Source organism: Calonectris borealis, chromosome 3 (genome assembly GCF_964195595.1).
Source record: "Calonectris borealis chromosome 3, bCalBor7.hap1.2, whole genome shotgun sequence".
NCBI classification, from domain to species: domain Eukaryota; kingdom Metazoa; phylum Chordata; class Aves; order Procellariiformes; family Procellariidae; genus Calonectris; species Calonectris borealis.
The window spans coordinates 109,426,072-109,451,044 of record NC_134314.1 but is presented as its reverse complement, the minus strand read 5'-3'; the positions used below and the strand labels follow the sequence as shown (position 1 = coordinate 109,451,044).

At 36.4% G+C, this 24,973-nt stretch overlaps 1 protein-coding gene across 1 annotated transcript in view; it reads left to right on the top strand.

Annotated features, from left to right (window-relative positions):
• CDC42BPA (CDC42 binding protein kinase alpha) overlaps positions 1-24,973 on the top strand; it is a 192,187-nt gene that overhangs the window by 108,761 nt on the left and 58,453 nt on the right. Inside the window, exons 7-16 of the mRNA XM_075147264.1 lie at positions 175-268; positions 985-1,185; positions 1,777-2,025; positions 5,087-5,166; positions 6,243-6,409; positions 6,867-6,989; positions 12,176-12,309; positions 13,933-14,175; positions 14,431-14,541; positions 20,129-20,376. Of these exons, the coding sequence (XP_075003365.1) occupies positions 175-268; positions 985-1,185; positions 1,777-2,025; positions 5,087-5,166; positions 6,243-6,409; positions 6,867-6,989; positions 12,176-12,309; positions 13,933-14,175; positions 14,431-14,541; positions 20,129-20,376 (1,650 nt within the window). The remainder of the gene's footprint in view (positions 1-174; positions 269-984; positions 1,186-1,776; positions 2,026-5,086; positions 5,167-6,242; positions 6,410-6,866; positions 6,990-12,175; positions 12,310-13,932; positions 14,176-14,430; positions 14,542-20,128; positions 20,377-24,973) is intronic.

Below are 24,973 nucleotides of genomic sequence, written 5' to 3'. Positions count from 1 at the left end.
CAGCCCCTGTCATGAAATGTCCTTGGTGCAAATTTCATCATATGATGAGTGATTGTGTTTTATCTACTGATTTGTTGCTGGTTTTGAATGAGAAGGGTGTTGCAGACTTAATGCTTAGACTATATGTTATGCAATACATTTTTGTACTAATTCTGAAATGTGTTTTATTTGCAGGGATATTAAACCAGACAACATTTTGATGGATATGAACGGACATATTCGATTAGCAGATTTTGGTTCTTGTCTGAAACTGATGGAAGATGGAACGGTAAATTAGAAAGAATAATATATTCCTAAACACCTTTTCTTCAGTCCTTTGCTAGCTGCTAAAATGTGTGCTAATAAAGAGAAAAGGTGCCTTATGTGAAACAAAATGGAATTGTAATGGTGTTGGTATGTAACTAACCTTGGTTCAAAATATGACTGCACTTTGCTTAGATTCACTGTGTAATAAATAATAAATAAAGAGAAGCTAGCTGCATTATCAGTACTGAGTAGGTATTTGTTGATGAACTATGAATCTCTCAGTTTTGACTCTGAGCTCTATATCGAAAACGAAAGCTTTAGTATAAGGATAAGATACAATTAGTTATATAATCATATTTTAGTAGCATATTTAAACTTGCACAGTATATAGTAGGTGTGACTAGAATGTAATTCCAGTGTGTTAATCATATGCCACAGTGTTACAAAGTATTTGAGTTAATATATGTGATTACCTAATCTATAATTACTTAATAACAACTCTAAGCCTAAGAATTGTAAGAGTTGAGCAAAAGTATGTTATTAGGATGCCTATTAATGTAGTGCCTTAATTTCTTAGGTATTTCTTCATTAATTTAGAAGCGTTTTTGTTGTGTTTAGTTGTTACTGTTATAACGAGAACACTAGGCTAAATTTATATATATGTGCACAGTGCCACAAACAGCACAGTGTCTGTAATGATGAAAGTTGATTTTAGTCCTGGAAATGTAACTTCCACAGGTCCAATCTTCAGTGGCAGTTGGAACACCAGACTACATCTCTCCAGAAATCTTGCAGGCCATGGAAGATGGAAAAGGGAAGTATGGGCCCGAGTGTGACTGGTGGTCCCTAGGCGTTTGCATGTATGAAATGCTTTATGGAGAAACGCCCTTTTATGCTGAGTCCTTGGTGGAGACCTATGGGAAAATAATGAACCACAAAGTTAGTGCACTTTCTCTTTCTGTCTCTCTGTAAGCTAATTTTTAATAAGTAATAGGGTAACTTTGAGGCTTAGTTAAAAATGAGTTTTTATGTCCTAATTATGTTAATGTTCATAAACGTAGAACAAAAAATGTTTCCATATAGTAAGTTTATGGTTATGGATTGCAGATGACTTTGCTTTAGGATAAAGCAGTTCAAAACTAAAAATCTGGATTTGGAAACATGGCTGTTAGTTCACTCTGTGAAGTAAATCTTGGCTACATTACATCACTCCTTTTGCATTACTTTCTTCTGGCGGGATCCATTGGTTGGCTTATGCAGAAGATTCTTAAACATTCTTCCCCATGGAGGTAGCTGTAGAATTCAACAGTGTGACAGAAATTTAAATAAAGAAATAAAACTAGGAGACAAAAAAATTTCAGTAGTTTCTATCCTTTGGGGAAGTCTTTTTCCTAGAAACCTTACTGCATATATTTAAGAACTGGAGTATTTGCACATTTCTTTTTCTACATAATAATTTCCACTAAGAAGGGTGATTTTTCCAACTTTTTCTTGGTAATAAACTTATTTTCTCTTATTTTAATCTTTAAGGAGAGGTTTCAGTTTCCTGCTCAAGTGACAGATGTCTCTGAAAGTGCAAAGGACCTCATCCGAAGGCTCATTTGTAGCAGAGAGCATCGACTTGGACAAAATGGGATAGAAGACTTTAAGAACCATCCATTTTTTGCTGGGATTGATTGGGACAACATTAGAAACTGTGAGGCACCTTACATCCCAGAAGTCAGCAGCCCCACTGATACATCGAACTTTGATGTGGATGATGATTGCTTAAAAAATTCTGTAAGTATACAATTAACATTTTGACAAACCTGCTTTTGTAGTATACCTTACAACGAAATATATGTAAATAGCAGTTTATTTCAGTGTGTTCACTATGTTCTGCATAAACAGTAAAGTGCTGCTTTGAAGAACTGTAGGGGGAATACATTCATAGTTTGGAGGCTGGTCCTCCAAACATATATGTGTAAAGATAACTTCAGTTCAATTTTGTAAATTCATTGTAACTTTATACATGTTTAACTAACACATACATCTGTTGTTTGCAGTAACAAGTTCTTAGTGTCCAGTCTTATAAAGAATAATACATTTACATGTATATAGTCTGCAAGACACAGTATTTCTAGCAGAGCACTGTTGAGACTCGTACTAAGTTTGCATAATGCATTTTACTGTAGTGCTCTAGTCTAATTGCTCATATCTTTCATATTCCATTCAGTTCATTCCCACTAAAATTTTTCCAGCTTGTTTTCTGACTTGAGTTGAGTTTTGGGAAATTTAGGAGGAATATTACAGCCATTTTTTCAGGAACAATCTTAGTAATAAACAAATGATTTTGCCTTTGCTTAAAAAGCTTTGCAACTATTGATATTTAACAACCTTAGTGTTACTGTGCTTTTGAACAGGAACATTGGCAGATGATAGAGGTCTTAGCATCAGAGGAATGCCTTGTGTTGTCTCCTTGGAAATACTTTTTTTTTGGTGTGTTTGTTGAAAGATGCAGAAACCTGCTGTTTACATGTGAGGTGAAGCATTTTCACCATTTTTGCTTTTGTTTTCTGAACTGCCTGTGCATCTCAATTCCACTGAGCTTCCTGGACCTGCAGATAAGCGATAGGCAACATGAATTGATATAGGCAGGATGATCATTATTTGCATTCACTTTCCTCCAATGGCACAGTAAAACACGGAAAACACTTTGTCTGAAAGAAATCCAGTGGTGGACATATGTGGCATGGAGCATTAGGTCTCAGAGTCCTTTCATATAGGCAAATTAAGAAAGTCAGTCTAGCTGCATAGGACATCTTGCATTTTTTTCATTTTTTCCTCAGTTTTTCCTCACTTGCATCTGGTATTGCCCATCTGCCTTCACAACTGAAGTATTTTTGTCTTAAAACTTTTTTATACAGTCTTCAGATATCTGTTTGCACATTATTTTGTCCAGGAACAGCTATCAGGGTTGGGTGGCAGGAATGGATGCTGTGTGTAACAAGTCTCTGTGATGCCATGTTTGTGAAGCTGAAATAGCTGTTGGGGGTTATTCACACATTCTAATGTTGGCCAGTCCAGGGGTCTTCCTTTTTAGAGCGTAATCTCGCAACTGAGGCACTCAAAAGGTGCCTGTGCGGTGTGAATATTTTCCCATTGTAAAGAAGCAAGGAGCTGCAGGTGAAGAAAGAATGCTCCTGTGATGAGTTATTGGACTCAGATGTGAAAACAGAGTCCGATTCTTAATTTGCTTTAGACTTTTGGGGGTGAAAAGCAATGCTATTGAACTGTTTGAGGTGAACACTCATTTCTGGAGCTTCATTTTCAGTTTCCTCATTTGAAACATGTGAAGGTAGTTTTTTGTTTTGTTTAATTTAAGGTTATATTTTTACCATTTCTTTTTGCACCTTTCTGCAGGTTTTGAGCTTTTAAATGTTTGATTTAGTAGTCTTACTGATAGGCATGATAGATGTGGATTCAGTTATAATTTTGTCAGTATGATAATACAGTTGAATTCACACAAGTAGCAGGAAATAGGTGTTTTGATCTCTGCCAAAGAATCAGCAAAGAAATTCTTTTACAGAATCCTACATTGTTATCAATAGATAGGATATTTTAGAACCAACATTGTTACCTGTGTGGTAACTGAAAACTGTCATATGGGCTGTTAAAATCACAGAATTATGCATTTGGTCTTTTTTAAAGTTATTCATAAAAACGGTTTTGAAACTCGAATCTATGAACTATGAAAATAAAATATGAAGGAGAAGTAAAGAATTCTACTTTTCCTAACCATAATGTGTAATAATTGAGCCCAGCAATGTAGACTTGATGTATTTACATAATCTAGCCATGTCATTGGTGTTGCTTTTTATTCTGGGAACTCTTTTTTGATGTGAAGATTTTTGTCTGCTAAAAGGTCAAGGTTGTGATGCAATATAGCTGACGCCACCACTGAAAAGGTAATTTTAGATTTCTTTTGAATACAGGGTTGTTCTCTCCTGCTGAGTTTTACATGTAAAAATGTACAACTGGTTCCTTTCTTCCTTTTTTTTTGTTTGAAAAAAATCTTTATGTTACCCTTTTTCTTAAAATTTAGGACCTTTTAGCACTTTCAGTGTGATAATCTTAATTGTCATCAAAAGAAACTCCCTAAGGTCACCTCTAGTATAGTGACATAAACCTTGCATTTTGGGGTTAAACAGGAAACTTTTAACAGGATATTTAAGAATATTAGAACTTATAATGGTTCAAATAGTATAGCAACAGGGTTATTTTAGCCTGAGGAGAAGCTCAAAGATTTGTCTTGGTTTGTAGTTCTTTGTCTGGCAGGAAAAAGGAGCAATGAGGGAAGAAATGGTAAAAGCACTAATGGGATTAGAAAACCGGATTGTATTACTTCTTTCTAGTAAATGTCTGACTATTGTTCTCTCCAAATAGAGATGGCCCGCTCAGAAGTGGGGTTGGTAAATCTACAGGCAGGAAGCCCTGCTGACTAGATAGCAGAGAGGAGTATAGGAAGGAATAAAAGGTGATACTCTCTGTGCTAAGAGTTTCTTGGAAAAAAGAAGGAATAAATTGGCTTCTAATATGTGTAATATTCTGCTTTCCTCCAACGATAGCCTATTTAATTAGAAAAGCATTTTTATGCCAGCATGCTATATTTTTGTATATTGCATACTATTATAAATAGATTTAGGTGATGCCGTTTCATATTTGGGCTATAGATAAGGATGACTACAAATATAGTTGTATGATATTATCACTAACACTTCACATATGGTTAAACTCAAAAGTATTTTTCTTTTAAGTCCAGTAGGATATTACTTACTCAACTGTCCTATTATTTTTCTAGGAAACAATGCCTCCACCATCACACACTGCATTTTCTGGCCATCATTTACCATTTGTGGGTTTCACATATACAAGTAGCTGGTAAGTTAAGAGTTCCAAAATTGTCTGTAGGATAGTTACATAATGTCTTAAGTTTCTGTCTCTGAAACCAAACAGATACCAAAGAATGTGGTTTATTGAGGAAATTACTAGGCCATAATCTAAAATGCTGTCTGTCCAAAAGAATGAGCTCTCTGCAGGTAAAATTTACATGAATTTTGAAGGTCAGCACCTGTGTTCAGAGGAGTTTTGTTGAGAAGGGTGGTTTTCAGACAATGTGTGAAGTTAACTGCCTATAACAAAGTTAAGACCAGATATGTGGACCCAGAGAGAACTTAGCTTATTAGACTTTAAAAACAGTTTTATTACTAGTCCTTTGACACTCGTGTAAGTCTGAATGGAAATTTTTAAAAAATTACTCTTATTGATACTTGGTATTAATGTAATATTTGTCATGTTCGTCTCTACTGCTAAATTGAACAGTAACAAGGAAGTCCATGTATGCTCCTTGATCGTTTATGAAATTAAATACATAAAGAACGTTTACAACCATTGAAAAACCAGGCCTATGTTTTTGCAAACACATGTGCTTAATGCTGGTTATGTGACATGTCCTGTAGACTTCAAAAGGATTTTTTGCATAAGCACTAGTATGCGTACATGAGTATCCACAGAATCAGGGCCACAGCATTTCTGATACGTACCTGCTCTAGTTGTCATGTGATAATTTCACAGCATTTGTTGTGATTGTTGTCTTTAAAGTATTTGGGAAACTTGATTAACTATTTTAAAAGAAACTGTTACTGTAATCTTACTAACTATCTAGATTGTTGCTTTTTGCTATCTGGCTAATGTAGACTGTCCATAATGATAATTTTTAATCAGGAGTTCATTCACTTTTGTGTAACAAAAATGCATTGAGGAGATCAGTCATGCTAGGTAAAAATGAATTCAATTTTTAATGAGCACATACTAAGAAGGTATTATTTGACTGTATAAATAAATTACATAGTAATTAACAATTTAAACAACTATTTATTGGTTGATATAATTTTTTTAAATTTATTTTAAACACAGCCTGTTGTAAAACTCAATACTGTTTAATTTTTTTCCCCCAGTGTGCTTTCAGACCGCAGCTGTCTAAGACTGACAGCTGGACCACCCTCCATGGATCTTGATGCCAGCATTCAAAGAACTTTGGAGGATAGTTTAGCCACAGAAGCTTATGAGAGGAGAATAAGACGTCTAGAACAGGAAAAACTTGAACTTAGTAGGAAACTGCAAGGTATAGTCATGAAAAAAGGTCATTCAATCACTTTTTGACTTAGATTAGCTTGCAGCTTTGTAAGGTATGTTTTATACCGTGGGAAAAAAAAAATACACCTCCTAGAATGCTTTCTAGCAGAAAAGAATTATCTTCATTTTTTCCGTTGACAAATTAAACTTCTGTTACTCTTTAGGCCTGTAATATCCTATGTATGCAACTTCTTATAACATGCTAACTTTGTTCGCACTGTGCCATGGTTACTATGGCATAACGATTTCATTCTTAAAACCTCTAAGAACTTAGTTTGACAAGCTGACAATTACTGAAAAATTGGCACTTAGTAGTTGGAAATTATAAATTGTAGAATCTTCAGTGGAGAGGCTTTTTGGCATGTCTTAATTTATCAGTGATATCTTTTTGACCTCCTCAGTTGTCAGAAGTGTAATTTGTCCCTTGCTTTTCCATGTTTTTCTAGAGTCCACCCAGACAGTCCAGGCTCTGCAGTATTCAACAGTGGATGGCCCAATAACAGCAAGCAAAGATTTAGAAATTAAAAGTTTGAAAGAAGAAATTGAAAAGTTGAAGAAACAGGTAACAGGTATGTTATAAATATTAATGTAAAAACTGTAACAGGAAACAATATTTTGACAAGATTTTTTTCTCATAATGTAATGTTAGTTTTACTTTGCTTTCTAAAAGAGTCTTCCAGTCTATTTTTACTTCTCATTTTACCCTTCGCTCTTCATTGGTAGCACAACATTTTCTACAAATTCAACTTAATATTCAGTACTTCAGTAATTCCAGTTGCAAGGAGGAAGGAAGATTTCAGTGACTTCTGCTATTACTATTAGTAGTAAAGTTCCATTAGTTCTAAATTATGGTCTTGCTAATTAACATGGATGTGAATCAGGTACTACCTGAGAATCTGTGAAACCGTGACCAGTTTCCTTAGTACTACCGTTTTTTTTTTTCTCTTCTCCTTTTCTTTTTCCTTCATCCTGCAATGTGTACTGCAAGAGCAGATGGAGCACTTGTTTGCTTATTTTTGGCAGTATCAAAAGTCACTGCAGTCCTTTTAGCAGTCATACTCACTGTAGCACACCTTAGCATTCCTTGCTTTGTACACCTCTGCACTCTGGTATGAAGGTACATAGGTAGTAAACTCGAAGCAAGGAAGGTGTTGTTTCTTGTTTACATGAGTAAACATGAGGGGTGAAGACTTTAGCCTAGCAGTTTTAATAGTCTTAAAAATATTTGATGGAAGGGTGATCTGTTATGATTTAAGCATCAATTGATATTTTTCATTATCTCATTTTCTGTTGAATTTTCCTTGCAAGGGCCAAATTTGTGAGATGTGACCACAATTTTGATTATTTTTGTATTTTCTTTGAAACCACAGAGGCTTATAGTGTGCTGTTGCTTAGTGCATTGTAACTGGATGTGGAGTAAAAGCTAATTCAAACGGGAGATGTGGTTTTCTGCCTGTTTTCTTGGAACAGTACTTATAGAAAAGTGTGGGTTATCTGGGAGGTGGGCTGTGTGCATGAAACTACAGTGATACTGAGTTTTCCAAGTAGCAGGGAGTAGTGAAGGGTGTTTTCCATGAGAGAGGACACTATGGGCTATAAGGCTGCAGTTCCACGAGCAGCAGAACTGATCAAACAAAACTCTGCCCTCAAAACAGGTCCTGCTCACAGCTATGTGGCTCTTCCTCTCTCTGTGCATGCCCCGGACTTTCTCTTGAGTTTAATTCACTCAATTAAACAAGGAAAGAATATCTACATATAGAGAATTTAATCAATTCATGATCTAATAAATCAGCACAAGGTGGGCAATAGGAGCATACAAGAAAAGGGAGATGAGAGGGGGAGGGAACCACCTCTCAGCTCTGCTATCAATGAGCTATCATTTCTTACAAAACTGAACATTTATTTCATTTCCATTTAATTCCTTTGTTTCTGAGAGTTCATGAAGATTTTATGATAACTAAAAATTTGGCTATCAAGTATCTCAGCCCTTTAAGTTTGGAAAGTGTTTTTGAAATCTGTGCAGATAAAGAGCTGAATTTCTTTAATTAATGTCATACTGCCTTTCTTTAGAACTCCCAAACTAGTCAAAAAGCAAAGATCTACTTAGCCCAGTATCCTGTGTCTTTACAGAGGCTACTGGAGACGTTTAGGGAAAGAGTCAAAGAAATTCGATATATCCAAATCCATCTTTTTCCAGCCTTACTCTCCCAGATTCTGGCAAATCACGTTTTAAGAACTTCCAGAGGGAGAGCTTCTATTGCACCACCATGTTGTATATAGCTGTTAGTGAACCAATTTGCAGTCTGTTTAGCTAATATCTTTTCAGCCTACTTTAAAGGCTAGCTACTAATACTAATATTCAGTATTCTGGATTTGACGCTCTGAATTAAGTCAAAGGGAATTTTCTCCTGTAGTGATTCATAACATAGGATTTCTCCTATCCTGCTCCATAGCGGTTTCTTCAAAATAGGATCTTGAGAACAGAGACATCTTCAGAGAGAAAGAAAGGAAGTACAGTAAGATGGTTTTTATATAGGAAAATTAATAAGATTGATAGAGACTTTTAGGTATCAGGAGTAGAACCATAGAAACGGGGAGGACAAATCTGATTCCTTTTGTCAATCTAAATAGGAAAATATCTGCATTTTATGTGTGAGAAAAATCAGACACCAGTAGTGGTAGATGGATCTCTGTTATATGTCCACATCTTACCTGTGGCAAGGGAAAAAACCCAGTGAGAAAAGTTGGAGGAAACTACAAAAAAGATTTGTTCTGGTTTGTATTTGTGAAAAGACTTCATTCAGTTCCTGAAAGTGTCAGGAATGCCAGCAGCAACACCCACAGAAAGCATAACTTGAACTTAACTTCCAGACAGTTTAGTTGGTGTGTTTAGACTCTGCTGCTACGTTATGGGGCAGAAGCACGCTATGTATGAACTGCAGACTGCAGCACATAGATTATATGCTATTAAAATTGTGTAGTCTGAAAAAAGTCTGTTACAGATATACAGTTGGACAGCTGCTCTGGTATGATGCAGCAGTTTTGTGTTGTACCATAAGCATTATTTTTGGATGTCAGCATGGCTTAACTAGCTCAGGGAGGATCACTCTGGTTTGAGTGATGCCATTTTGGCACTGTGTCAGGTCAAAGGTTTTTGTGAAGTTTCTCTCCAGCCAAATGTTCCCCCCTTGCTGCTGTAACAAGGAAGAAGACAACACGATCAGAAACCTCTGTTCTGCAGCAATCCTCAGCTCTGTTTTTGGCTCTTTGGGACCACTGAAAAGCAACATCTACAAGAACAGCTTTCGGATGGGACCAGCCCTTCATAGAAAAGCGTCAGGATCAGCTTTAAATTATATTTTATTTTGACTATTGAGCTACAACTTAGATTTTAGTTCATTGGTGAAGGTATTACTCTCTTCCTTTGGTAATGGGGGAAAAAAAAAGAAAAAAAAAGGTGTGGGAGCATTCCCCAACACAACTGATATCCCTTTTCACATTTAAAAGAAGTCGGTTAATATTGAGAAGGTTTTCCCTTAATTATCCATTAAGAATTTTCTGCTTCATGCTACATATATATTTGTATATTTATTCCTTGATACAGTACATGCTTTTGTTTTTTGGGTTGGAAGTGAATAGTGTGATCAAATGAGGAAGATGTACAGTTGTCTAATCCATCCCCAGTCACCACATAACTTTCCCAGTATGTACTTTAATGCCTTGTCTGGTCCGGTCAATACAGCCATTAATTAGAAGGCACTCATTTGTGCCTTGAGTTGTAACTAATACAAGCTAATTTGATAAAATTGGGAAAAGAGAATGTTGTATTTTGCTTGATTTTATGGGGTTTTTTTGTGAAATAGATTTTAAAACTAAATTAATGACTGAATACAGGCACAAACAAAATAATGGTCATGTCTGAATGCTTCCAAATTTAGGGGAGCTGGTTCCAAGTTTTCTGGGTGGCCTTTAAAATATCTAAATTTCCAAATCTAGATCTGATAAACTTTAAAGAAGGTTCAATTCAGGTGCAGAGCTGAACTTTATGCTTTGGGCTCATCTCTTGGGCAATTAAGCATAACGTAATAACATCCTATAGTGAGTGTTTGCATATATTAGCTAAAATGTTAGCAACAACTAGGGTGATTAGATGGAAAATTACCATTGACTACACATATGTCACAACTAGCTTTTAGTTATATTCTTTAACCTGTTTTACTGCCTCTTCTGGAGCTGTAAGAGTAAACACCTGCTTAAAAAGGTAATAAAAAATTAACATGAAATTGTGTCAAATTCAGGAGTCATTGGGGGGGGACGTTAGAAAAATACGTTCTTCTTGTCTATCTAGTTTTCCAGGAAATGACAAGCTAGCATATGCTTTCAATTTTTGAGGTCAAAGTTATAATTTTTGTTCGGTAAGTTACATAGGAGAAAACTTTGAGGAATCTTTCATATTGCCAAATATGTAAAGGGCAGCGATGGAAGAAGAAAACAGAGCTATGGAACAAAGTAGTTCATGCACAGAAGAGAGATTTATCTTGGCTCAGCAGAGCGATATACAAACTTTCTTTTTGCTGGTGACTTCAGAGTAGACTACATAAGAGAGGCAGTTAATAATTTCTGGCTTTGAGCTACACCTCTTATTTAAATGCATTCTTTTAAATTTTTAAACAAGAGTCAATGAATTAAAACAATAGTGACTATTTGTCTGGGTATAAGCTAATGGTATCATTTGCTTATAAAATTCTTGTGTTTCAGAAATTACAGCTCTTAGAAATGTATGCGGTTTTATGTTTGATTTCTCCAAGAGCCAGTTTCTTAGGGTTGCATTTATCAAAATGTAGTGAAAGGCTCTTATTAAGAGTATAGATGGGTTCCTGTTCTGTGGGTAAATACATATGGTCTGAAGACCTGCCACAACTGAAATCAAAGGCAAAATGTCCAGTGATTTCATAGAACCTGGAATTAACCTACCTTCATATATATATATATATCTTGCTTTAAATTTGTGTTTTTAAGTGAAGGACTAGGAGGGGAAAAAAAACCACCCACTAGCTAGAAATTTTCAGTTGTCATATTTTATGGATTTCAGCTTTTCATGTTGTAGCACTTGAGCGTATTGATATGACATTATTTAGCTGTGGCTTAGAAATGTACTTTCGCTGTGTAACTGATGGTAAGAAACTGGCTGTAATAGTTTTCCTGTATTTATAGTAGTAATAAAGCAGATCACATAAACACAAGTGGTTTTCACACTAGAAATAAGTAAAATCATCTGAAGTTAATTTTAAGCGTATCAACAGGAGAACAGTTGCCAGCTCTTGAGTGACCCGCTACTTTTACTGTTTCTTTCTGGGGGAATTTGGGGGGAGGAGGGAGACTGTTTATAGTTACAGTATAATAAAAGATGCATTATATATTACATCACAGTGCATAAAAGTCAAATGTATAGGTCATGTTAGAGCATACATTACAGAATTTGTATAGTGCATGATTATTATAATGTGAAAAGACAAGTTGTTATCATTTTCTAGTTGTTTTGCAGCAAGCTGTGACCTTTTATTCTGTTGTGTTAAAAGCAGATAATGGCAGTTGAAACAACCTACTCTCTCTTCTAAACCGATAAAAATGGCATTATTTTGTGATTAAACGGAAACCAGAAGAAATAGTGAAGGGTCCTCAAGCAGCTAGACTATGCTATTCTAGAATAATGATTTTTTCCTTAACGTGTTCAGAAGTGTGCTGCTTTTTCTAGATTCTGGTCAGCTAGAACAGCAACTTGAGGAGGCCAGCACTGCGAGGCGGGAGTTGGATGATGCTTCCAGACAAATAAAGGCTTTCGAGAAACAGGTCAGAACGCTGAAGCAAGAGAGGGAAGATCTTAATAAGGTAAAAGCATTTTGTCAGCAACTCTTCTAAACCCTAAAGACTATTTTATTTCTGTTCATTTTGCTTGAAATAACTTTCAAGTGTAAAATTAATAAGCAAACAACAAATGTGTAGCGTGACCTATTTTGCTTTCTGCCTCTTTTTTGAAGACAAGGACATTATTTATCGCATTGTATGTATGACTGCTGGGTGGTCCTAGGCGACTGCTTCTAGGTAGTGAACAACTCCATGATCCAAATTGATCCAAAGAAGGTTTTATAGCATCAGATTAAGGTGATAACGATAGTGGTGAGAAGACAGAATAGAGAAGAACTATTCCAGACAACTAATTTAATCTGAAGTATTGCTGAGACTGTAGCAGGGAAAAAATGTTAAGAATACAATATTAGGGCTATGTCACAGAAGTGTTTCCAGAAGAAAGATGTGAAAAATTGCCCAAATATGAAGATTGAAAAGTAATTTGAAATAACTACAGTTAAAGAATACTGGGTTTTACGTCATCTTCTCTGTCTCCCCGATTCCTTGTTTTCTTATTTGTAACATACTGTCTTTCATGGCTCTTTTTTGTATTCATGGTTAAATCAACTTGAAAATGTAATCAGGTGTGAAATACTGTTTCTCATCATGATTATATTGGCCCAGTATTTTAGACTCCACACTCAATGAGCCAGCGGTATTTAACACTGTTTCTTTTAACCCTTAAGGCTCTTAAAACCTTGAAAGCTGCCAGTTTGTCCCAGAAAGACCATCTGTCTTCTAAAACAACTTGTAGTGATTAGGACCTCTTTTTAACAACCTTAGAAAATGCTTTTAAGTTTGCATAGATGTCAATAGTGCCAAATATTAATTCTTCCTGCCGCTCTTCTTTTCATCCTCAGACTCGCTTTTCCTTGCTTCTTTGTTCTGCTCGAGTTTGGCTGAACATCATTAAACCATTTAAACTGTTGTGGTCCCATAATCGTAGTGTAGTAGCACAGATGTAGGACACAGCAAGCTTTTTGAAGGTATTGTGCTGTAGAGTTATCACAGCACTAGCAGTGTTATTTCATGTGGGTTCTTTTAAAGTAATAATTATCATATATTGCTGTTCATCACTACAGTGTTTGGTTGCCTGAAACTTTCTGTAATATTTGATAGTATGGTACAGTGTATGGAAATCATACTTGCCATTGCAGGTCAGTTTTCAAAAGCTACTGAAGTAGAAATTCTCATAGAGTGGAGTTTTCCATTCAATTAATGCAAAACCTTTTTTTAATCATTTAGCAGTAGAGATAAGTACTATTCTTTTTATTCATTTAAGTAGTTCTTGAAAAACTATGCTAATGACATTTTTAATTAAGAAAGCGAGGTATTTTTATGTTTTAATGCAAGTGCTTGAAAGCCTTTGTGTTGAACCTATAATAATGGAGTAAATGTATGCAGTTTTACTAACTTTAGTAGTGTAAAACCTGGCCTCTTTCCTTATTTATAGAGACGTACAATCTGTATCGTAGATGCATTCATGAAAAGAAATGAATATGTAGTTTCTATTCACTCTGGAGAAGGTGTTAGATGTGCATCCAAAGACAGAATTGGCCTTGCAGCTTTCTAGGTTTATTACTTAATTCTTTTTTTAAACTGTAGGAACTGGCAGAGTCTAGTGACAGATTAAAATCCCAAGCCAAAGAGCTGAAAGATGCACACAGCCAGCGGAAATTGGCAATGCAGGAGTTCTCAGAGATGAACGAGCGGCTGACAGACTTGCACTCTCAAAAACAAAAGCTTGCCCGCCAGCTCCGAGATAAGGAGGAAGAAATGGAAGTGGTGATGCAAAAAGTAGAAAGTTTAAGGCAAGAGTTACGCAGAACAGAGAGACTTAAAAAAGAAGTAAGTGGTGAGAAGACTGTTTAGAATCTATGAAATAGTAGTTATATGTAAGGTTTTCTGACAAAGTAATTTTTTTATGTTATCTGTAAATCTTTAACTCTTTGATTGTTGTTTCAAACAGTACCAATTTTGTTTTCTAAGAATTTGAAGTGTCCAGTTTAGTGCTGAAGATTTATCTCTTACATTGAAAACCATCAATAGATTTTGAAAAAAAGTATAAGAATCCTACTATTAAAAACGTATGTACTTTTGTAGCTGGAAGTCCAAGCTGAAGCCGCAGCTGCTGAGGCATCCAAAGACAGGAAATTGCGAGAGAGGAGTGAACAGTACTCTAAACAGTTGGAAAGCGAAGTAGAAGGGCTAAAGGTTAGTCTGTTTTGATATTAACACCTGCAAACTTACTACTCAACTAGGACTTGGATCTGTTTGATTGCTTTCAGATGTAGGACAAAAGGGTATTGTCAGTTTATCACTTCAGTTGATGCTGAATATTTATGCAAGCATGCATTGCATTATTGTCCAGAAAAATGAACATTTGCCTAATGCACTTTTCAGGCCAGTGTGTTCACTGCTCACTGAAGTATTTCTTAATACTCGATGATTTCTTACCAAATTGCTTCCATTGTTACTTTGTTTAACTTTACCTGTTAAAAATGTTTGGTTTTTTTTTTTTTAGTGTAGGATGGTTGAGTATTTGAAGATAAACCTGCAGCCAATGCAGGTTTCTGTGTAGGTGTTTTGTGTACTGTGTTATTCCTCAGCATGTAAGTTAAAAGAAAGATGGTTTACTCCAGAATAGATGTCAACCAATGTAACTGTTAAGGAAAAATTTTAGTGTATTCTGCCTCTCAGCCAGAAGTTGAGACATTTTTGCACAAGAGCAGCATTGAGCATGAAGAGTTTTGTTTATATCAATGAGATTGCTCACACATGTATGTGTTTGTAGGAGCAGAAATTTAAGTAAGCCAAGAATGTTAACTGTTACTTCTTTCTATGATTTAGCATTTTATACAGTGCTCTGAAGAAATTAGACTTCCTCAAAAATTGAATGAGAAAGTTTTTTCATTTCCACATGAGGATTGCTGTTCATTTACAGCAAAATCCTGTTCCCAATGTTTTGTCCAGTAGGATAATTCTAAACGTTTTGTGCAAAATGTCAGATTAGGCCTATTCTGGTCTTAATTTACATGAATAATTGGGGGGGGGGGGGTGTTAATTAGAATTCTGTGGGACATTTGTCAATATTAAGTCACTGCACAGAAAATTTGGGGTTTTTTTGCAAACATTCTTCTATTTTGCCTTGCTTTGTTAAATGAAAATAAGGAAATCCATTCAATATGAAATTTGGATTTATAAAGCTTCTGCTGCTATGAATTCAGATTATCTGAAAATTAAGATGTGTTTCTTCTGGTTTCATGAATCTTCACCATCAGCAAAGAGTTTGTATGACAGTTTAAGAGGCAAGAGGAATTTATTGGAGATCTATTGAGAATAAACGATATGCTGATTTATAACAACAGGGCAAGTTTATCAGAAGAGGAAAGGGGACTTGTAGCTTTCTTAGTAATATTTCACAGTACAGTAAGCGCACTTTGTATCACGTGTAGTTGTTGTGATACTGCATTATCCATTCAGTAAAAGCTCTGCATGGCTCCTTAGTTAAGTTCAGGAGGCTATCATAGAGAAAGAGTCAATATTTAAGGAAAGGACAAAAGGAAGGTTGGTGCAAATGAGGAGAACAGAAAAGTCCATAAATGACTGGTTATTTGTGTGTGTAAACAGGATGTTGAGGGCTAAATAAAGAAAATTTAGAGAGCACTTTGCAAAGGATGCTCAGAGTGATTGTGGGAAATTCTTTAAATCAAAAGCAGAAAGCCACCTTAGGAAATTCCTGGGGCTACTTGTTGGCAGGGATGAAAAAGTTAATCTCTGAGTTGATAGGGCTGTGGCAGAAATGCTCAATGAGTTTTTGGTTTGCCAGACTTTACTGCGGAAGCAGGGGAGGTTGCCAGACAGAGTGCATTCTTTGCAGCAGGTTGGTCAGATGAGCTGGATCAGTCTGAGGATGGTGTGCAGGAAGCGTTACAGCTGGCAGGTGAGTCAGATGTGAAGTCACCCGGAGCGGTGGCCTTGCCGAGGAGGTTCTGAAGGAACTCAGGTGAGAAGTAAGGGAACTGCTGGCCCAGATGTGCACCGTCTTACTATAGACGCTCTGCCATCCAGAAGATCCAGGGAACTGCAGAGGAGTGGCTGTGACTTCCTTAGGAAAGGGGTAGAGGCTGTAGTAAAGAATAAGGTCAGTGAGCTCATGGACGAAGCAGAGCCTATTGGGAAGGAGGCAGTGTGCCTTCTGTCCAGCCAAGTCCTGCAACACTCATCTGCTGGGGTTCTGCGAAGTTGTCAGTAAGTGTGTGGATAAAGGAGATCGAGTGGATGTCATATATTTGGATTTTCAAAAAAAGGAGGCTCAATATGAGTCAGCAGTGTGCCCTGGCAGCCAAGAGGGCAAATCGCATCCTGGGGTGCGTTAAACAGCATCTAACTGTCTATGTGCTAGGAGATGCCTTATGTCTCACTTGAAACAGTCATGTATGAAAACATCTATTTGGATGTCACTCTTAAATTTGGGCAGGAAGAAGCTGAGGGGAAATTATGTTTAAGGTTTACAAAATCACAAAGGTAGTGGATGAGGTGAATGGAAATGGCTGTTTACCAAACCCTACAGTACTACAACAGAGGGGCACCGATGAAGCAAACAGGACATGCATTTAATATAGTACTTCCTCACAGAATGGGGAGTGAGCTCCTGGAACTTGTTGCTACAGTAGTTTGTGGTTGTGACAGTATCAGCACGTTCATAAAGGAATTAGACAAATTTGAGGAACACCAGGTCCCCTGACTGTGCAGAGAGATACCCTCTAATACTTTAGTCCAACAGTTGTATTCAAGGGGAATGGACTCATAAAAAAGGCAGGCTTGGGTGCTGTCCCCACATAGCCACTGCATTAGGGAAGATACGGGTCTGACCGTGTAAGGCATCTCTCAACATTGTTCTTCACAGTGAAGCTGAATGCAATACTGGAATGGTAAGAGTAGTGAAAGCACACTGTATGAGTAAGTGAAGAAGTTAATGACTTGGACCACATGTTGGAGGAAGGTTCCAAAAGAAACCAGTTACCATTTGCAATGAATTTGATTCTGATCAAGCTTCCATTAACATTGAAAAATAGAGCTCTATGTAACAACAGAAGTGGAGGGCTTTCATTTTCATCAGAGCAATATTATAATACCTACAAATCTCTTTCCATTCTTCACCAGTAGACAGACGTATTTATTGTTAGTTTTTTGGGCATTTCATAGCTGTGCTAGAAGATCTTACGCTTGCTGTTTACTTCAGTAAACTTAGTTATAAAGCCTTAGGTGTGTATTCAGATAGCCAAAATTCTGTTTCTGGATTGAATTAGGTGGGCCAACTAGGCAATGTTTTGTGCTAATTTGTACAGCTGATTTTTTTTGTTTGTTTATTCTTTTGTAATTTATTTTCAAGCAAATTTAGACTAAGTTCTGCATGTTAAATATTTAGGTAGCACATTGAAAATGAAATTCTCATCTCTTTCCTTCCTACCTGAGCAACAGCAAATTATTAAATTGAGAGGAATAATATAGTAATCCACATAAGTGATAATTAATAGGATTGTAATAAGGAAGATTGCATCTTAATACGTTGCATTTGGCAAATATTTATACCCTAAAACTTGGGGCTATTAGCATCACAATCCGAAGTAAGATTCTTCATATTCTTAACCAAGCTATTACCATCTGCAAAGGGCAAGATACAAGCCTTGAAGCAATACAAAATAGCACTTGTAACAAAAGGCTAATCTCATTAAAGACAAGCCAGAAGCCTTCCAAGATTTTTAATGGTACGTTCATTTAGGATTACATTACTTAAATAGTAAGTTCCCCATGCCACCTGCTCTATTATTGCAGTATTTAATGGTGGTTATTCTTTATTCTTCAAGTGCAAAACTTGATGTCTGTTAATGTTGCAATTATGGTAACCATAGTACGTGATGTACATGTCAATACATATATAGTAATATTTACAACACTGCTGTCAGTTTGGACTATTCAGCTTCATAACTGCCTAATGAAAGAGCTGCTGTGTGGAAGTATTTTTTTGTTTGGGATTTGTGCGTGTCTGTGTGTGTGCGTGAGAGGGAGAGAGAGGGAAGACTTCCAATGCAGAGTTATGGCATCTAACTATTTGTGTGCCAGGAGATGCATTATGTCTCAGTTGCACCATTTGTCCATTTGAAACAGGCATGTATGAAAACATCTATTTGGAATTTGTGCTTACATCAATTCAAAATATATTCTCTGTCTACTATATTACTCTAGTTCTATAAGCCACTGTACAGTAGCATCCAGCTCTCTCTTTTACCACACCATCTGTCTTATGGTCTTAATAGTATCTTTTCATTGTGGAAAAAAATATGAAATACCATTAAAACATCTTACGTACCTGATAGCTAATGTTGCAAAGCCTAAGTTTTTTATGTACTCTCTTGCCCTATATGTGTAGGTAATTCGGCATGTTGGGCAGTAACAAACAAGTTCAGTAGTTAAGTGCCTGTGCGTGAAAGAAAATTCCTGTACTTTCTTTCTTTTTTTTCTTTTTTAATCTTTCTTTCTCCAGACTGTCTCCTGTTAGGATGGCATCTTCTTTCTCCAATTTACCATTCTGCATTCTAAAGGCAGGATTTTACTCTTAGATAAAACAGATGGTCGTTTTGATGAGTTAGAGAAAACAATGCGGTAGCAGCACGTATCTGGCTCATGCATTTGGGGGTTTTGCAGTGTTCTGCTGACACTAACAGCAAGGCCCAGCTTTCTCATAGAATTCGTCGTGGTAGAAATTCAGCTCATCTGAATGTTCTGCCATGACATCTCGTGGTAAGAATGGAGGTATAATTAACAAAATATCTTCAATCCTCCTGAAGGTGTGAGACAGTCACCGTAAGGAAGTAGGTTTTCCAGGTACCTGCACTTTCTCAAAACACAGTGTTTTTACTAAGTAATTGCCTTTCCTTAGACTACCTTTAATTACATATTTAAAAAAATAGAAAAAATTCCAAACCAAGTTATACATGTGTTTACATTAAAAAGTATTTCCTTACTTGGATTTCAGTGCATGTCATGCCACTATCTCATTTTGAACCTGATCTTGACTCCTCTATGTTATGGCAGGACATTGAGTTTAGTGAGTGCAGCATTTGGTGCAAATGTGTATGTATCCTGAAGCAATGTGTAAAGACTATTGAAATGCCAGAAGACCTCACTAAGAGAGCTATGCAGCTGCGAAAAATGAAGTAATTACTCTTATTGTTTAAAGCTTGTTTTTCCTATTAATCCACTATGATGTAAATGGTCAGTTTGAGTAAAATAGCTCAGGTTTCCCTCCTGGTTGATGCAATCCATATAGTGTTTCTGTAGCTAGATTTTAGCCTTCAGTTAAGCCTCTGCTTGTCTTAATATAGCTTTCCACAAATTATTTGTGCTTTAAAATATATTGACTGTATATCATAGTCCTTATTCTCCATTCCTGAAAGTCACTTGAACTTGTTGCTGTCAACCATGTGAATGGGAGCATAAAAATCTTGTGTTGTCACTTTCTGACTGCGTGTAAGGGGCGTCAGAATGTGGCAAGAGGTGTTTAGTGCGATGATCAAATTTTCAATGGCCTGAAAACTATTACTGCATTTAAATCACAAAATGATAAACAGTACAGTTCAGGTTTATGCTCTAACAAATTTTCAAAAAAGTTGAGATAGATGTGTTTAACTCAAGTCTGTAATGGGATATTTTCTAAACATAAACTTATGAATATTGAGTTGTTATTAAGCATAATTTTCCGCAGTCTTGAGCGCTAACTTGGGGCTGTTTATTTTAGCAAAAACAGGTTGGTCGCTCACCTGGGGTAAGCAGTATAGAACACCAGCAAGAGATCACTAAATTAAAGGCAGACCTGGAAAAGAAAAGTGTTTTCTATGAAGAGGAACTATCTAAACGTGAAATAATGCATGCTAATGAAATAAAAAGTCTGAAGAAAGAACTACGGGATGCAGAGAGCCAGCAGCTTGCCCTCAAGAAGGAGATCATGATTTTGAAAGACAAGTTAGAGAAAACCAGAAGAGAAAAGTGAGTATTGTATGGAATTTACCTTTAAGCTCAAAATATCTTTTGAAGTCTCCTAGTATGTTTCCAAACACACTATCGCTTCCTTAACTGTAGTGCAGACAGGTGCATTTTGGCTAAGCTAATGCCAGGGTTGAAAATAGCCACCTTTAAAAATACAACAGAACAAAAAAATCCACAACCCTGTACTGAAACAGTTAATTTTGCACCAAAATTCTTGCACTGGCTGACCATTCCAAGGTATGTAACTTGAGTTGCAGACTTGCAGCTCGGGGTAAGTCAACCCCTGAAGCTTAAGTTGCAGTTTAAAATAGGTTTTTTGACATTTTTTTCTGTTTGATATTTTCGTCTGTTGATGCAAAACGAATGTGTTAGAGATCAACTATTGCTTACATTTCTGCCAGCACAGGAACAGTCACTTAATGCGGACTAAGGCTAATCCATGCTGGGTTCCGTCCAGTGTTAACATCAGTCATCAGACTACTGTAGGCATAAGCTGCTTTATCTCTTCTGACATAGTAATTTGTCAGAAGCCTGTTTTTTTCTCTCCCACATGGTGGAGCTTATAACTAGCCTTGAGAATGTTCCTTGAGGCATTCATCAATAAAAACAAGTTTTTCTGTTGGGTAGTGTAGTAATGGAAATAGTCATAAATTGAATGTGTTCATTTTCATTCATAAAAAATTCAGAATGTTTTATAGACACTAACATAGATGCTTCTTTTTGCTGCTGTAGTAAGATGGCATATTAGAAAAACCATGAAGAAGTTCCTGCTGAAAGCTTAGCCAAACTGTAGTGAGTCCTTAAATATAAGTAGTAAATAAAATAGAGAATTTTTCAGAAAAGCTTATGCAAATAGAGGTGGAAACACTGCTTCTCTGGTAAATTGTTTCCAGCAGAGGAAGTAGATCATACAGCCTAGAATGCAGTGGGTGAACTGTTTCTTCCTAGAATATAGCTATTCACGGGTTGGACATATTAACACAGTAGTTTGCTGCTTTGTTCTAGGTTGAGAGGTAAAACTTGCATCAACAGCGTGTTTTCATTGTACTACAACTTAATGGTCTTGCTGACCTATGAGTTATAAATGCACAAAAGGCTATGCTGTCTTGTAATATATACAGGGGATAGTATGATACTCCTTTAATTCCGTGTCAGTCCATTAGTGTCTCAGAAGGAGGAATATTCAATGAAGAATCATTAATACCTCTTTCTGCAGGCTAAACTTTTGCTAAAGATCTTGCATCCAAACACTGACCAGACCAAAAGCTCCTTGGAGTTTTATCAGAACAATTCTGATGATGTACAGCTGCAAAAGTTCTAACTAGATGTCCATCTAGTGAAATAAAAAATGGCCTAATAATGCTGATCTGCTTCACGCTAGCTAGTTCATAAACCTTCTTTCAATCTAGTTTCTCTCTATAAATAAAAAAAGAACTGGATGCAGATCTAAAATGAGTGCTGATGTAACCTGTATGCATTTCAAGTGTTGGTGTAAGAGAACATTTTAAAGCATGAACGAAAGTGTGTCACATAACCAGAATCCAACATTTGTTTCTTAATGGGAAGGGCTTCAGCATCATGCGAAGTCAGGTATCCAGCCACATGATGAGTGATTAATGGAGACCTGATCTTAACTGGGTTTTGTTAAACAGATCTGCAGAATCTCACGCAATTATTAGGACTCCACGGAAATGCAGAAGTGCACTGTTCAAGGTGTGCTACAGATTGACTTCTGTAGTAGTTGAGGGATTTAGAAAGGAAGCTTAAATGTTAGGAATGGAAGAATTGCTGTTTCTGCTCGATTCTCAGTATTTGGTAGTTTTTCTTAAGAGAACATGGATTTTTTTTGTTTCTGCTTACAGATACTGGTTTTAGCTTTTGTAATCGGGCATGCAAAGCTTTTTGTGAGTCTGCCAGTACAGAGGTGTTCAATGTAAGTGTTGAAAAGGAAGCACCTGGAGGCTTTATGCTGAAATAAATGGAATTATTTTAACAATAGGCTTGGGGTGGGCGTGCGGTTGAAATGTGTGTATGCAGCTGGGAAGAAAATTTTAGTAGTCTAAAAATAATCTTTAGTGCATATTAAAAAAAAAAGGCTTTGATAGGAGGATGCGGTTGCATTACTTCGTAAGGGTTATAGTATAGAGTGAATAAGAGCTTGGTCAAAATCTGTGTGTACTTTTTTATGTAACTTACATGCTGGGGGTTTCTGTTTCATTTTTTAAAATAGGTATTTTTTTCTTTGTTTCCTTCAAATTTAAGCTTTCTTACTTTTGCTATTTCAACAGCATAAGTCTTCAAGGGAGAGAAACTACCCTTCTGTACAAAACGATTGACCTTTGCTGAAGTCTGATAAACTGGCATGTTATTAAAATTGGGAACATAGGAACACAGTATCAGGCCAGTGATCTGTGTAGCACGATATTCCATTTCTTAGAATTGTCATTATGAAATATTTCAGAAGAAGGTCCAAGAAACTCTGTAAAATAAATCATGTTTGTAGAAGTTTCTTTTAAGCCTGTCATTTAATGACAGATTTATAAAGCAGAGCGCTTTATAAAACAGCGTTTGCTGTTTTTAAATTGTGTGATATGAAGAAGCCTGGGGGCTGGTGTTTGTTTCAGGTCTACTTTTCTTGGTTTCAAAGCAGTAAGATAAAATATTTCTCCACTTTGTACAGCCGCAATAAAGAGCTGGAATGACAAAGTGATACCATAAAGCTGTATTTCACATTGCTTGCATGTGGTTTGCTTCAGTTATTTTACTGATAAAAAGAAAGCTGGATCGTGTATGATTTCTTAAACTTGAAGAGCAGATACATAGCTAAATTTTAGATGAGAGAAAAAGCTTGATGGGAGAGGAGGATGCCAGGCTTCAAAGCAAAAGTGTTATTTTGATCTTCCTGGCTGTCCAAGGTATGCTTATGGAATCTGTCACGGTTCTGTGGTTTGCTGAGTTGGTATTTGGGTATGATAGATTATACCCACATTCTCCTCTGTTTAAAATTTATCTTCTTTGTTTCTGTATTATACTATAGCAGTCTGACTTACTGGGTTAGTGACAATCACCAGTTGAATAAAGAACGTAAAATACAGAAAACTACAAATATGTTGGGCTCTTTTACCAGCCCAAAGCTTCCTTAATCCACCACCATTTATGGCTGCTTTGAGCCTTAAAGCCTTAAAAGAGCAAATTTTAGACAAATACAGAATAAAAACCCCTAAACAAAACCATAAAACCATAAAAGCTAAATAAAAGAAATAAATTAATTAAAAATTAGTTTGGTCTGTTGTCTGAGAAATTAGCTTTGAATTTATGCCTTGCAAACAGAAGCAGGACCTGTTATTAATTCCCCTTACAGCCAATGCTTTAATCTCTTCCTGCCTTTTCCCTAGACTGCTCATCATATGCATGGAATCTGTTGATACAGAAAAGGAGTGGTGGTGAATTTCGAACTTGGCGTTTAAACAGTAACGATAGTATGTTACTTTGCTAGGATGTAGTGTTATGTTTCAAAGGATGCCTAGCAACATAGAATTTCACGATGAGGCTAACATGCTGTACTAGATTTCAAAGAGTGGTTGAAGCACTAAATGAATTTCAAATTAGGAATAGGAAATTCAAACCAGCATTACTCTTAACTGGGTTCACTGTAACCACTGACACTTCTCATCTTTTAAGGGTGTTCTCTCAGTTTGGCAGAGGAGTTGTATTTCTGCATCTCAGAAAAAGAGGCGAGGATGTAATTTCTCCGTTGCACAATGTAAAATTATGATAGGTATCCAGAAGAAAAATTGCAATGCTCAGGATAATGTTTCCCCTGGATTTTATTTTTACAGAGTTAACCTTTTATACTGGGCACTTTTTCAAACCTTTTAAGGCTGGACAGTGGTATTTGCTGAATGGATATTTACTGTATCTGTGGCATTTATAGTATAGTTCCATCAACCTACTGATGAACCTTGTGCCAGTTACCTGAATAATTGGTGAAATGGTGAATACAAGATGCAAATGTAGTGAGTCTCAAAAGAGTGGATGTGAGGTGGGCATTATACATCTAAAACAATTACCATGTTTTTTGGCAAACAGAGGACCTGCAGCTTCATTTATTTTCAGGTTCTCATATTCATTGTGCAAGATCAAAGTTGATGTTAAGCAAAATCAACCAGGGATTCTCCTCTACTGAGTGACATCCACAGGAGAAGGGAAGGGTTGGGGGAAACTGCTACTTTGAAACTCTTTCTCAGAAAGAATGGTCCAAACCTGCCCTAGAATCTGGTGATATTAGGAGTGTATAGGTTATCCATCCACTTTTTGCTGATAGTAAGTATACAGTACCTGAATTAACAGTTCGAATGTGTCCTCTGGCTGTTCTAAATTGTCCAAAGACTAGCCCATATAAGCTTTTCTCATAAGAGACCCAGGCCTAAGTGCTCTGGTTTAGGCTTCTGTATGTTCTGGTTTCATATGTGGTCATTTTTGCCTGTCATTCTGTGTGAAACTTGGAATTATAGAAATGTCTAAGTTAAAATAATGTTTTTGTGAGCTGAGAATTTACCCTGAGTGTCTTAGAATATTGACACACACTTCAGTCTGC